The 12,322-nt window shown below is 42.8% G+C and overlaps 1 protein-coding gene across 1 annotated transcript; it reads right to left on the reverse strand.

Annotated features, from left to right (window-relative positions):
• Positions 1 to 1,579: 1,579 nt before the first annotated feature.
• IL22RA1 (interleukin 22 receptor subunit alpha 1) lies at positions 1,580 to 9,289 on the reverse strand. Its single transcript, XM_010171949.1, has 7 exons — positions 9,087 to 9,289; positions 6,777 to 6,909; positions 5,618 to 5,799; positions 4,233 to 4,417; positions 3,631 to 3,766; positions 3,261 to 3,382; positions 1,580 to 2,608 (listed from the first exon to the last, which is right to left on the reverse strand). Exons 1-7 carry the CDS (start codon positions 9,127 to 9,129, stop codon positions 1,580 to 1,582), a joined length of 1,830 nt encoding a protein of 609 aa, XP_010170251.1. The 5' UTR covers positions 9,130 to 9,289.
• Positions 9,290 to 12,322: the final 3,033 nt, after the last annotated feature.

The following is a 12,322-nucleotide window of genomic DNA, read 5'->3' on the forward strand; positions in this document are numbered from 1 at the left end:
ATGCACATCTTCGTACCTTTCATACCCTGTGCTATCACACCTCTTCACCACGTCTGGCATTTCGATCTTCTGGCCTCATAAGACATGGCCATAGTACTCTGTTCATTATTGATGCTGGAGTTAAGAGCTGAACCTTTGCCTGTAAAGTTTCTAAACTATTCCTTTAATCCCTGGTTGAATTATCGAATCCCTTTACTTCCTAAGACTATGGTTTATTTGTAAAATCCCACCATAGCAAGTGGAATTTAGCCTTTAGCTTCAGCTTCCCTGGACTGAGAAAACACCTCAGTGTGCTCATGGTGAGAAGAGATGAGTTTTGCTTCTGGTCAGCCTTTCTCTGGCAGTGCTCTTCGAGTGAGTACTTCCCCATACCATTCAAAGCCTTGCTTATTCCTATAATAAATGGTTTCAGTTCTCCTCTAAAACTGAAGTCACCAGACACACGTTTTCACCACACCAGTAGAAATCAACAGGCTGAACTATGCTTTCCTCTTAATGAAAAATAATTACCTCCTCTGTAAATAAATACCATTTAGCTTGCTTTTGGTAAAGGGGCAGTGCTAGAGGAATTTGGCTCTCAGTTTATGTTGGTTTTGCTTCACAACAGTCCTGGAGATGAGTGTGCTGGTAACAGGAGCAGAGGAGGGCTCTTCAATCGTAGACTCCACTCTTTTGCAAATAGAGCACGTTCCTCATCGAAGGTGACGATGAAGGGTGGAAGGAAGGAGCTGGAGAGCTCCCTGGTCTCCTTTGTAGATTACAAAGTGCATGAATTGAGATCAGTGTAAATTGAGATTGAGGGCTGAACTGAGATTGGTGTAAATCCTCACATTCCTGCCTACAGGGAATGTGATCCCAGCTGCTTCGTCCTTGAGAAATATGTCAGAACTGGGCCAAGACTGCAGGAATCTGTTGCAGAGGCGAAAAAGGCTTTATCTTTCTACAGCAGGACAGGGGCCGTACAGTTCAGTTTCACAGAACTGCTGCCTCAGGAGCTATTCCCACAGTTTCAATGACTACTTTAAAGGCAAAGTCCATTGCATGGAAGTAGCCTATTTTTTTGCACAAACCATATATCCAAAGGTAGAACAGCAATATATATTTAATTCTTTTACCATATCATGATACATTTAATTCTTTTAGGTTTGTATACATCTGTACCTGAATTTCTTCAAAGGGTGGGTGTATCTTGGACCTGGATCTTTGGTGTTGGTAAAAAGCAAATACAGTTCCTGTTGTGAATTTTGCTAAATTTTCAGTAAACTGGATAGGGAATTTAAACTTCAATCTTAACTCAGCTTTTAAAGTAGCCCAATTCATAATAAATTTGAAGAATATGCAAGAAATAAAGGTCTGTTATTTAAGTGCAAAGACACAGTATTGCAGCGTACCCAGGAGTAATTAGATCAGTAAAGGTAACTATCTCCATGACAGAGCAATAGTGGAAATAATCTGACAACTCTGTGCCGTGTTAATACATCCAAGATCAGCTTTGTTTATTTGCATTGCATTGTTTGCAGGGTAGGTTACTATTTCATACAAGCAAACATAATCTGGATTTTAATATCATTAAGTTATCCTAATAAAATTCTGTATTTTCTTCCTGATCCCACTGTACTTTTAAGTCCAGATCTTTGAAGAGCATAGTGAGAGGAGTGCCATTGTCCCGGTCTGAGATAGTGTCTTGAGACACAACATTATTTAATTTTGTGCAGCTCAGCTCCTTTATTGCTGTTAACATTCCCATTTCCTCAGTCTCTGGGAACTGCAATTTATTTGCAGAATATGAGAGTGAATCTGGCAACTTCCACCGCTCTGTGGTGTTCTCTCCAGAGAAGTTGTTCCTGGGACCGACTGAGAGGAGGAGGGCTGCTGATAGACGTGACAGCGATTCATCCTCTGGAACATAGTCTGTGTCAGCTTTCACTGAAGACAATAACAGTGGCAGTTCTGCTGTCTGTTGTCTGTAGCATCCTCCTTGTTCCAGCAAAGACAGTGGCAGCTGGGACACAGGCACTTTACTTTCCATCCCGTCAGTTTGCAACAGCAGTTGCTGCGTTTGCCTGGGGCTCCCCTCTAAGAGAACTGACTCTCTTGGGTCACTGCTGTTCCACAGTGCCAAGTCTGGCCTCTGTTCTTTGTAATTCCAATGGCTGCAGCTTTTGCCCAGCATCTGGCTTATGAGCTTTCCACCAACAAAACTATCTGGAGAAACTTCCTTTAGCATTTGGTTTGGCTGCAGATTCTTCTTGTCAGCGTGGTCTGTGCCTTTGACACACACCCCATAGGTGAGGGGCAGAGTTTTGCTGGCTGCAGCAGGAGGAATGCTTTGCTCAGCTATTTGAGGAGCATAACCTGTAGGAGCTGTGCTGGCCAAGCAGGGTGGCTGAGTGGGCAACTGGAATGTCAATACATCCCTCTGTTGCTGATAGGCAGTTTCTGGTGGATGGAAAGACCATGGTGGCTCCAATGCTCTGTCTAAATGTTGGCTGATCTGTGGTAACTGCACTTCAGGGATGGGAAGTGAAGGTTTGGTTAAATTAATGGGCTTTATAATATGTTCCACTGTCAGTGTAAGAGGCTGGAATGATGAAATCCCTCTGAAGTCCTGTTGAAGCAGATAGACAAACATGAATTAGTAACAGGGAGCTGTGACTTTGAAGGTTTGCTTTAGATTCTTTAAAATTTTCTTTGGAGAAATATCAGTAAAAGCCAGTAATGACCACCAGGGATCTGCTCTGTTGGCAGGAGAACTGTTTTTTTTTCCTGGGGAATGTCCCTTCAGAGGAGTACAGATGTCTCTCATTATGCATCAGAGCAACTGTGCAGTCCTAGCATATGTAAATCAAATTGCCAGTGAGTCACTTAAAGATTTGAAACCAAAATCTTAAAAAGCTTTTGAAAATTTTAGAAGAAAGGGAATGTCTGAAGGTCTGTGATTTTGAGAGCTGTTCTGACATATTAGTTCAGAGCCCTGCTCTCCTCTGGGGACAATATACACAGTTTATTTCCTTTAATAGAATAACCAAGATTCTTCAAATCTACAGGCATCTCTGTTGTCTTACTTTACAACTCCCTGTAACAAATTTTCTCTACCTGTGGTAGGATGACTGTATTTAAACTGCCAGTGGTCTGCAACGATTGTCTACACAACACTCTTGTCTGCTCACTCATCCTCCTCAATTAGCAACACTATTTAGGTGCATGCACATAGTCTGGAGCGTTTTAAAGATTCGCTGCAGTGCTTTAGGAACACTTACCAAAGACATAGGCTGTGCACTGTGTTGCTTGATGTATTTATAGATCACGTAGCTAATCACAGCAAACACCAGTCCAGCACAGAATGCAAGTGCCACGAAACAGTAGAGAAGCCATGTGTTGTCTGGTTAGTGGGGAAGAGAACAAGTGGAAAATGTAACTTCAGAGAGTTGGATTAGAAAAATTGCGTGGGATTAGCTAAATGATGTTATAGGTTTAATCTCACAGGACTAGATTTTTAAATCAGGAAAGTCAGTGTTGCTTCAAGATCTTTAGCAAGGCTGTGTTATTCCATACCAGCTGAAAATCAGTCTCTTTTGTGTATTCAATATCCCAGCTGGACTTTTAAATGAGCAAAGTTAACAGCCTCACCTGCTAGTGTTTTAACCCAAAATACTTGAGATTTGCTGCTTCTCTGGAGGAGATACATATATACTGTTCCGTTATATTCAGTGTCTGGGTCCAAGTCGGAAACTTCAAATTCTTTGTTGTGCTCATTCTTTGTCCACTATTTAAAACAGAATGTATTTTAGAAAGAGTGAATGCATACAATTTCTTAAAACTAGATTGTGGAATTTAGCATAAGATTTTATTTACTAATAAGGTGTTATAAGACTGTAATAATTACGTACATATGGAATTATAAATATATAATTTCCTTTCTACTATTACTGTATTTAATCTTTGCATTTCAGTACCTTAAGACTTGAAGTAATTAAGTAATTCTTTTTTTTAGTCACCAGCAGTTTTATTTTTGCTACTTGTACAGTACCCTGGGAAACTCCAGTTTCCTTTCCAGCATTTTTGAGGAATGCTTTCAGCTCCTCTTGTCTACTGAGAGTCAAAGACTCTGAGACTTTCCCTTGTACATCAAAAATCTCATCCATCATGTATAAGCTCTGAGGTCTTTCTCCATTTTATGAGAAATATGATTCACAAAAGTCAATGGGTAGTTGTCTGAGGTTGTGCTTTACCTTTTGGTGTGTCCTTTGGTTGAATATTGTTAAGTGATAATCAACAGCCCCAAATTTGCTATAAATGTCCTCTACGGTTAGCTGGCGGTCATCCTCGCCTCTCAGGGGAGTGTAGGGGGGCTGTATAAGAAACTTTATGGACCGTACATAAGGAATATATTCCACTTGTGGTGCTCCAATAATAGCTAGGAAAGACAGAACAGGCACTGTCAGCTGTTAAGATTAAAGTTGATCAGATCATCTTATACACACACCCCAGACTCACTGTAAATTATTACTGCTGTTTATATATTAAAAAGTATTTGAGCTGTATTCACTGAGCATAGGAAACATCAGGCCACAGGACAGTGTCTTCCCTTGGGGTTCTGCCACCTTTAGCCAGTGTTTGTCCCTAAAAATTCTGATTCTAAGCTTTTCCTTAGGAAGATGTTCTCACTATTTCCATGGGACTTCCCTGTCCTGCACAGGGACATCCTCCTTCACATGTGTGTGACGAGTGTGCAATCCCACCACAGGGCACTCAGTTAACTGCTACCTCAGTTCCTATTCCCACCCTGCATCAGATTTTGTCTTTAGAGTGGTTCAGCTCTCTTGTATCTACACTTATCTTCAGTGAAAGTCATGTGCTACAGCCAACCTTTAAACAAAGGTTTAACCCAACAGCATATTTAAAAGCAGCATTTGATATTCCTCCAAGGCCATGTAGCCTGGAAGCCTTAATCTGAAAAGAATGGCTCTGGGGGATGGGATCACCTCACCGTGCTGCAATGAAAAATGAATGTTTAATGATCAAAGCAACCTATGGCTCTCTCATAGCTTATTTTGTGCAAAGATCTGAAGGCTCTACATAATCATTGACTGCTAATGCCACCTCAAATTATTCTTGACAAGTATGCAGTGGGAAGATTTTAGTCACAGAGGGAGTAAGGCTCTCAAAGGCTGTGTTGTATGTCTGCCGTAGAGCTCACTCAGGGGTTGGGAACATTAAGAATCCATTGATCTGGCTGCTTATCCTGATTTTCAGGAGTTCACATTTCATAGCTTCTGTGATTGTCTTCTGGCTGTCCTCAGGTTGCCCATCATGTCTCTTACTAGTTTCTTTCTGCCTCTTGTCAACCTTAATAGCAGTTCTTCCTTCAAGGACATCTGGCTTTTCCTTTTCTCCTCTAATCCCACTTTGGTGTCATACCTCAGGGAGCACCCTGACCATCAGCTCGTTTGCCTCCTTGCCCAATAACAAGCCTTCTTCAGGCCTTCACTCCCTTCTTACCAAGCACAGAGTCTTGCAATACTGAAATTAGAGGAAATGCTGTCCTAAACATCAGTGAGACTTGGAGTGAACCCCAAGCAATCAAGATTTAATAGATTTCAGCAACGGTACGTACTCTCTTTTCTGGGTTCAAATCTCTCTGAGTACACCCAGTTGGAGGAGCAGTAGTTCTGGCCAGTGGCCCTCACCCTGGCGTAGTAATTCTCCGTGAAGTTTTCTGTTTCATGAGTGAGATTGCAGAAAGGCTGCGTGATACTCTGGCACTCACGCTTGTTAAGCCAGGATTTTTCTCCATACCTTAGGACAAAAAAAGCTTTTAGTCTGTTTGTTAGAACAGATGCAATGCAACCCTTCTCCAGAATGATCCAAACAGGCTGTTTTGCCAACTTTTAGTAGTTTTTAAATTCATTATTACAATTAACAAGTGGTGAGGAATGGAATAGCAGAGAAACTTCCCCTGGACTACAGCCCTTAATCTGTTCCCATTGATGGCTTCTGCGTGGGTGGCCTTGAGGAAGTGCAGCTTATTTCAAAGCACACACAGGAGTGTCCTGCGAGTCAGTGACTCCGGGGTTCTTGGCTCAGCTTTGCTGCAGAGTTTGTAGAATTACCCAAAGGCAGCATAGAATCATAGAATCATAGTGATTAGAAAAGACCTTTAAGATCATCGAGTCCAACCATTAAGCCAACACTACCAATCCCATCTCTAAACCATGTCCCTAAGCACCTCATTACCTGTCTTTTAAATCCCACCAGGGATGGTGACTCCACCACTGCCCTGGGCTGCCTGTTCCAATGTTTGACTAACCTTTCTGTGAATAAATTTTTCCTAATATCCAACCCAAACCTCCCCTGGCGCAACTTGTAGCCACTTCCTCTTGTTCTGTCACCCATTCCCAAAGCTATTGCGTGGCTCTGCGCTGATTTCTCTTAGCTCTATTGACTGAACCAGAGGAAGACAATTGCCATTACCTGTATTTACAGGTGAGGAAGCTACAGAATAGAGAGAAGGAAGTTGCTGAAGGCAAAGAGTAGCTCAGTAACAGAGTAAAGCTGGCAACCCAAGGTGTAAAAGTATTTGCTTATCTGAGCACCGTTTACCAGTTTAAATAATCCTGACCTTTACTGAGTTCTTGTCTAAGCAGAACAATTTCCATAACAGTAAAACAAGCAGCAGAAACATCAAAATCTACTTTTGTTTCTTGGCCCTTCTCTCTCTGAGAACAGTGACCCTAAGAACAACAGAACTCCAAAAAGAAGCAAACTTCACATACTGTTTATATTGGACATCAAATACAGTGCCAGGGGGAATATCTGCTTCAGTTTCCCATGTCAGGATGTTCTCAAAGTTTGTTGAAGAAAATACTGCACGTTTCAGACATGATGACCTCTCTGGAGTCACAACACCTAGGGGAGCAAAGAAGCTGACATTAAAATGCAGGTTCTGGCATCTCATCCCACAGGTGAATCTGGGTCCAATGCTGCTCAGCCTTTTAATAAACAGAAATATCATGCACTCCACTTCCAGTTTGCTAGAGATGGGCTGCAAAGGAGAAGCTTGAACACAACAGGCATTCAAACTGTGCACACATCACCATATACACCTTGAAGATTGTTGACTCATCCCAAAGGAATCCAAGTCAGGAATCTTTACAGAAAGGCCTCAAAAACTCAAGAGTCAGAAAGAGAATCCTTGAGTTCCTTATCAGGTCTCTTTTAAAGCAGTTAAATGGCTGGAAAACTAAGAATAACCCATTTTGAGGGCTAGATTCATTTTTATGAATGTCTCTGCTTTCTGCCCATACTCAGGGAAGTAATGTGCTGAGTTCAGTTTCACATCGCTGAGGATGTGACTGCCATTAACCTCTCGTGCTCATGTTTTACTGGATGGAGACTGCCTGTACACAGTGACACACAAAGACCTGATGCCTGGACTCTGATCTGGGTGTGCCAGGGTGAAGACAAACAACTCAGCTCCCTGCTGTTCTGAGCCCTGTGCCTCCTCCCCATGGAGGATGGGTTCTGGCTTTGGTAACCAGCAATGTCACTTGCCCCTGACAAACATGCCCCTGGTCTGAGTTGCCTCCGTAGAGCAGAACACCAGCATGATCCACCTGCAGCAAACTGGCTCTGAGCAGGCGCTGCAGAAGAGTGTTCTAGAGACTTGGGTCTCTCCTGTCCTGAGAATACACAGTGCAAAATTTTCTCCAGGCTAATTCACAAGATCTTCTAACTTGTAGAGTAAACTTCAGAATGTATAAGCTCTGTAAATTGGAATTATAGACAAATCCTCAAAGACAGATAATTTATACGTTACTCAGCTCCTGGTTTGCAGTATCAATAAACACCTTGAACACGTGTGGGCTTCAGCCTGCACTTGCTATAAATGAGCAGTCCCACTGTGGTGCTGGTAAATGGATGTTCCATGAAAAAATGGTGTGATAAGCAAGTCAAAGTTTTACAGATGGGAAAACTGAGGACCAGAATGGGGGTGACTTGGACAAGATCACATTGAGCAGCTGTGATAGAGCAGGGATTAAACCACACCAGTTCCTGAATCCTCACTCCAAGCTTTCCCTCCAGCTGCCTCCATGGAGGAGAACAGAGTGTCAGCAGTATAAAGCAGCCTGTTGTATAGGAGGAGAATTAGGCAGAGAGGCATAGATCCAGTTCTCAGTCTTATTGTGTGTGGCATTTGGGCAGGGAAGCAACACAGAAATGGGCTGCAGTCTAGTCCAGATTTTGTCCTGACCTCATCTGCAGTTCAACTCTTGGCTCTGTTCACACAAGACTCGGCACAATCTTCCTGGCGAGGCAGAAACGCAGCAGTTGGTATAAAGCAGGTGGGTTTCCCTGTCTGAGCACCGTGAAAACTGAGTCATCAATACCCTGATCATATCAGAAGTAGGAAATCTCCATCTTCCCACCTTTATCCATACTGAGACACAGTTATGCAAAGCAGCATAACACAAGCACAGTCAAGTGTGGGCAGGGAAAAACCAGGATATTTCACAGTGTGAAAGTCCCTCTGTTTCACAAGTTTCTGAAGGCGCCTTCCCTACATTATAAGATCACAGATGGAAGAGCAGATGAATGGTTAGGTCACTTGCTGCAAAGCTGGCATTTGAGAACATAGCAAGTTTCTCCTTGATTCACCCAGGAGTGAGTTTGCCCCATCTAGAGTAGGATTAAATGGATTTTAGGGATACATTATTTGTTTGTACCTCCTTTAAAATCAGAGTTGTTTTTGTATTTGTGTCTCCGCTTAAGACACAGGGGGACTGATCCAAAGCCCCCTGAAGTCAGTGAATACCCTTTACTCCTGGAGTATTTGGGTTGTAACACATCAGTTGCAAACACTGAATTGAAGGCATCTTTTCTTCTCCCTACTAATCCTTAAAGCACTGAGCACACCAACCGTACTTTGAAAATATTAAAGGGAGAGAGCAACACAGAAGAGAGCTTTTGAACAACCTCAGACAACAGCTTATTCTTTAGGTCTTATTTCAGCAAACGTGATCGAACTACCTCCCATACTACAGGACCAAACAGAAACAGCCAGGAAAGGAGAAGTCAGGACTTACCGACCACTGAAAATACAGTCAAGACGATCACAAACTGCTTCATGAATAACTACACAGGCTGGGCTGGGTGAGCAGGCAGCTGATCCCGTGTGCAGGTGAATCACCTTTTACAAGAGCTAAATTCTTGTTTGTGAGGCCAGGTTGGATTTGTTGCTCAGTAACAGGCTGCGGAGCTACTATCCTGCCTGTGTTTGGATCTGAGATCATCAGCTACAGGTCTGTGCGCATGTGTAAGAGGGAATGTAAGAGTGACAACAGGAGCACCTCTCCCCTTCTGAGTATGCACACCTAACTGTACAAAGGTGCACAAGCCAGAGACTTAGAAAATCCCCAGCTTTGAAAGAGAGCCAAATACCAGTTGGCTGATAAAGAGCTTCCTGGCTGAAAGCCCTCACAGAGGTTTCTCACTTTTAGGGCTTGCTTTTCTGCTCAGGTAACTTTGACTTGTTAAAACTCTAGAAATTAAAACTTAGTGCTGTGCACCTGGTTGTTTTTATAACTGCTGCAAGCAAGACACCTATTTCTTTAAGGAATACCTTTGAATACTTTATCAGAATGAAAGTCAGCCACATCACTAGATTTTAAGCTCTTCTATGGTTCATACTGGTCTTGGGTGGGAGCCAAAGGACGAGCATGCAGGCCTGCTGGGCTGAGCACCAGCTCCTCACACCTTCCATGACTCTGCACTACCAGGTGGCTGCAGGGGTTCTCTCATTTGACACACAAAGGAGGGAGCTTTTCCCTTGGAGGAGCACGTGCTGTCCCATGGCTTTTCTCAGAGGCCGCTGTAGATCTACGGTTTATTTTTGTGGCTGCTTACAATGTCAGGCTTTGTTCTAGTATCATAAATGCCATGTGGTAAGAACTGGGAGTTTGTGTGAAATCTAAACAAGAGAGAGATAGAGTTCCTTTTCCATAGCGTTCTTATTTTTTTAGGGTGTTGTTAAGTTACATTTTCAGGCTTTTCTCAGAAGAGGGAGAGACATTTCCTTCTTTGGTCAAAAGTGAAAACTAATTGCTTATCTCCAGGAGATGTGGATTTAGAATCTTAGAAACACCAGATGTGTGTAACATGTGAAGAACTGGTACAGCTGCATTCTGCTTGTTTTACCCACGATGTCCTAAGTGGAGAAAGTTTCACACACACAGCCTGCATTTGAGGCTTAGGAAACTCCTTTGGCCACTGCTTTTGAATTTTTGTAGTGTAGCTAATCCCTTGACACAGACTGGATAACCTCCCTGGGTTATTTCTCTGGCCCACTTTATCCCACAGTCATAACTGTTCACAAAATGGGGAAGTCCTGTCCTCAGTCCTCAGTTTTGCCTAGGACTAACTGGACCATTGCGTAAAGATGAGGTTCCACCAAAGCAAAACCAACTGGACTGTCCTTCTGAGCACTGAGAACTGTTCAAATTGTGATCACTTCAGCCCTAGAAAAGCTTTAACAGAAATATCTGCCCTAAACCACACAGGACAACTGTGCATTAGACAAATTCCTTATGAGCAGTGCTCTTCTATTGTCTAAAGCCTATTTAAAGCTCCTAAATACTATATTATCTTTCTTATTATTACAGGTGAGTCCCATAAGCAACATCACACCTGCAGCCAATTTAATCAAAATACAAACCCTGTGTGCTTCAGTGATGCAGAGCTGTCATTTTGTCTTCCTCACCTCACTTGGACAAATGCAGAAGCCTCACAGGCTCATTAAACAAGACACACCTATCCACCAGCACAACCTACATCTAATTAAGTACAACTCCTTGTTAGGGTGTTTCCTAAATAGTTTGCTAAAGTATTTCCATTCTTTTCCCTTCCTCACGTCACTGCCTTACGCTTCTGCTGCGTGATGACCCATGATAGGACAGAGGTGAAGGAAACTAGTGCACCTGAGACTTTAGTTTTGAGAATATAACTTAAAACTTTATGTGTGCCCTTATTTCTAGAGAGATGTTACCTTTTGAATAGCTCAGGAAATACCTCTCTGAATCTTTAGGTACCTGGAGATTTCCCAAAGTCTGGTTCCAAGTTTAAAATGAAACACTTGGATTTCAACTTCCAAACTGTAGAGCCTGAGCCTATGTCATAAGTTCTTTCCTAAGGACAAAAACAGACTGGGAGGTTCATAACACAGATTTTCTATGGAACTCTGCTTATCACTTGGCCCAGCTGGGGAAAAAGGAGAAAAATCTTATATGCCAGAGATTTGTGAAGATAGTAGATTAAAGCCAAAAAGACCAAGGTGGTTGTCTGCTCTGAGCTGCTGCAGGGCTCAGGCTGCAGAGCCCCACTCTGTGAGGACTGCAGGAAGCCTCTTGGCTGGTGATCCAGGATGTAGGAGATGTGATTCCAGCTCTTGCACTTACCCAGAAGATGAGCAATACCCGTTTTTTTTGGTTGACTGGATCATATCCCTTCCAGTGAGAGGGGGAGAGCTGCTTTTCTCATCACACAGCTACAACTGGTAAGTAAGGTGTAGGATACAGACCGACTGCTCTGGAAGAGGGAGCCCTGTGCTCTGGCTGTCCCTGACCCTTCTGCAGTGGAAAGCAGCTCTCAAGCCCTGGTGAAATAAAACCTGGAGGAGCAGGATGCTGCCTCTACTGGTACAGCTCACCTGGCCTTCAGCCTTTCCCTCAGCTTCCATCCTCAGAAAAGCTGAGACAAGACAAAGAACTGATCTCAGGCACTGTTTGAAGAGCTGTGACATGTCAAAATAATTTTGTAGAGGTTACACAACCTCAGAGCTTCCTGTAAGTCAAAGCCTGGGGGTTTTCCCTTGATTGCACAAGAAAATGGGTGCCAATTGTATTTGGATGATCTGTATCTTTCTAAATGAACAGGAGGGATTACAATACAGGATGTACCTAAGGACACTCTCCAGTAAGAAAAGAAAAGGAAAATTCTCATTGATTAATCTTTTCTTCCAGCTCCCCTTTTTACTTTAATTTAGGACTTTAATTAGAACATCTTGCTGTCCTCTTTTAAAGCAGTTCCCAACCCCTCCTATCACCCTCTACCCCTTTCTGATATTGTTCTCTTGATTCTCTGAAGATGTCAACTTTAATACCCTCCCTCAACATCCTTTCCCCATCTGAGAGAACTCTGAATGCAGAGAATGGCTGTTGTGTGTCTCCCTCTTTCTTTTAATGCTTTGCTTCTTTGCGTGTCTTTTTACTGGAATAAAATGGGAAAGTGTTTCTGTGAGATGTGACGAGCACAAATTAAAAATACA

Source organism: Antrostomus carolinensis, unplaced genomic scaffold, assembly GCF_000700745.2.
Source record: "Antrostomus carolinensis isolate BGI_N321 unplaced genomic scaffold, ASM70074v2 scaffold49527, whole genome shotgun sequence".
Lineage (NCBI taxonomy): Eukaryota > Metazoa > Chordata > Aves > Caprimulgiformes > Caprimulgidae > Antrostomus > Antrostomus carolinensis.

What these genes read in the sequence shown, in the direction of transcription:
- IL22RA1 (XM_010171949.1), bottom strand. Translation starts at nt 9,129, where the DNA reads ATGAAGCAGTTTGTGATCGTCTTGACTGTATTTTCAGTGGTCG. An exon ending in GACTGTATTTTCAGTGGTCG is followed by an intron (nt 6,910 to 9,086) that starts GTAAGTCCTGAC and finishes TTGCTCCCCTAG; the next exon opens with GTGTTGTGACTCCAGAGAGG. An exon ending in ATTTGAACCCAGAAAAGAGA is followed by an intron (nt 4,418 to 5,617) that starts GTACGTACCGTT and finishes TGTCTTTCCTAG; the next exon opens with CTATTATTGGAGCACCACAA.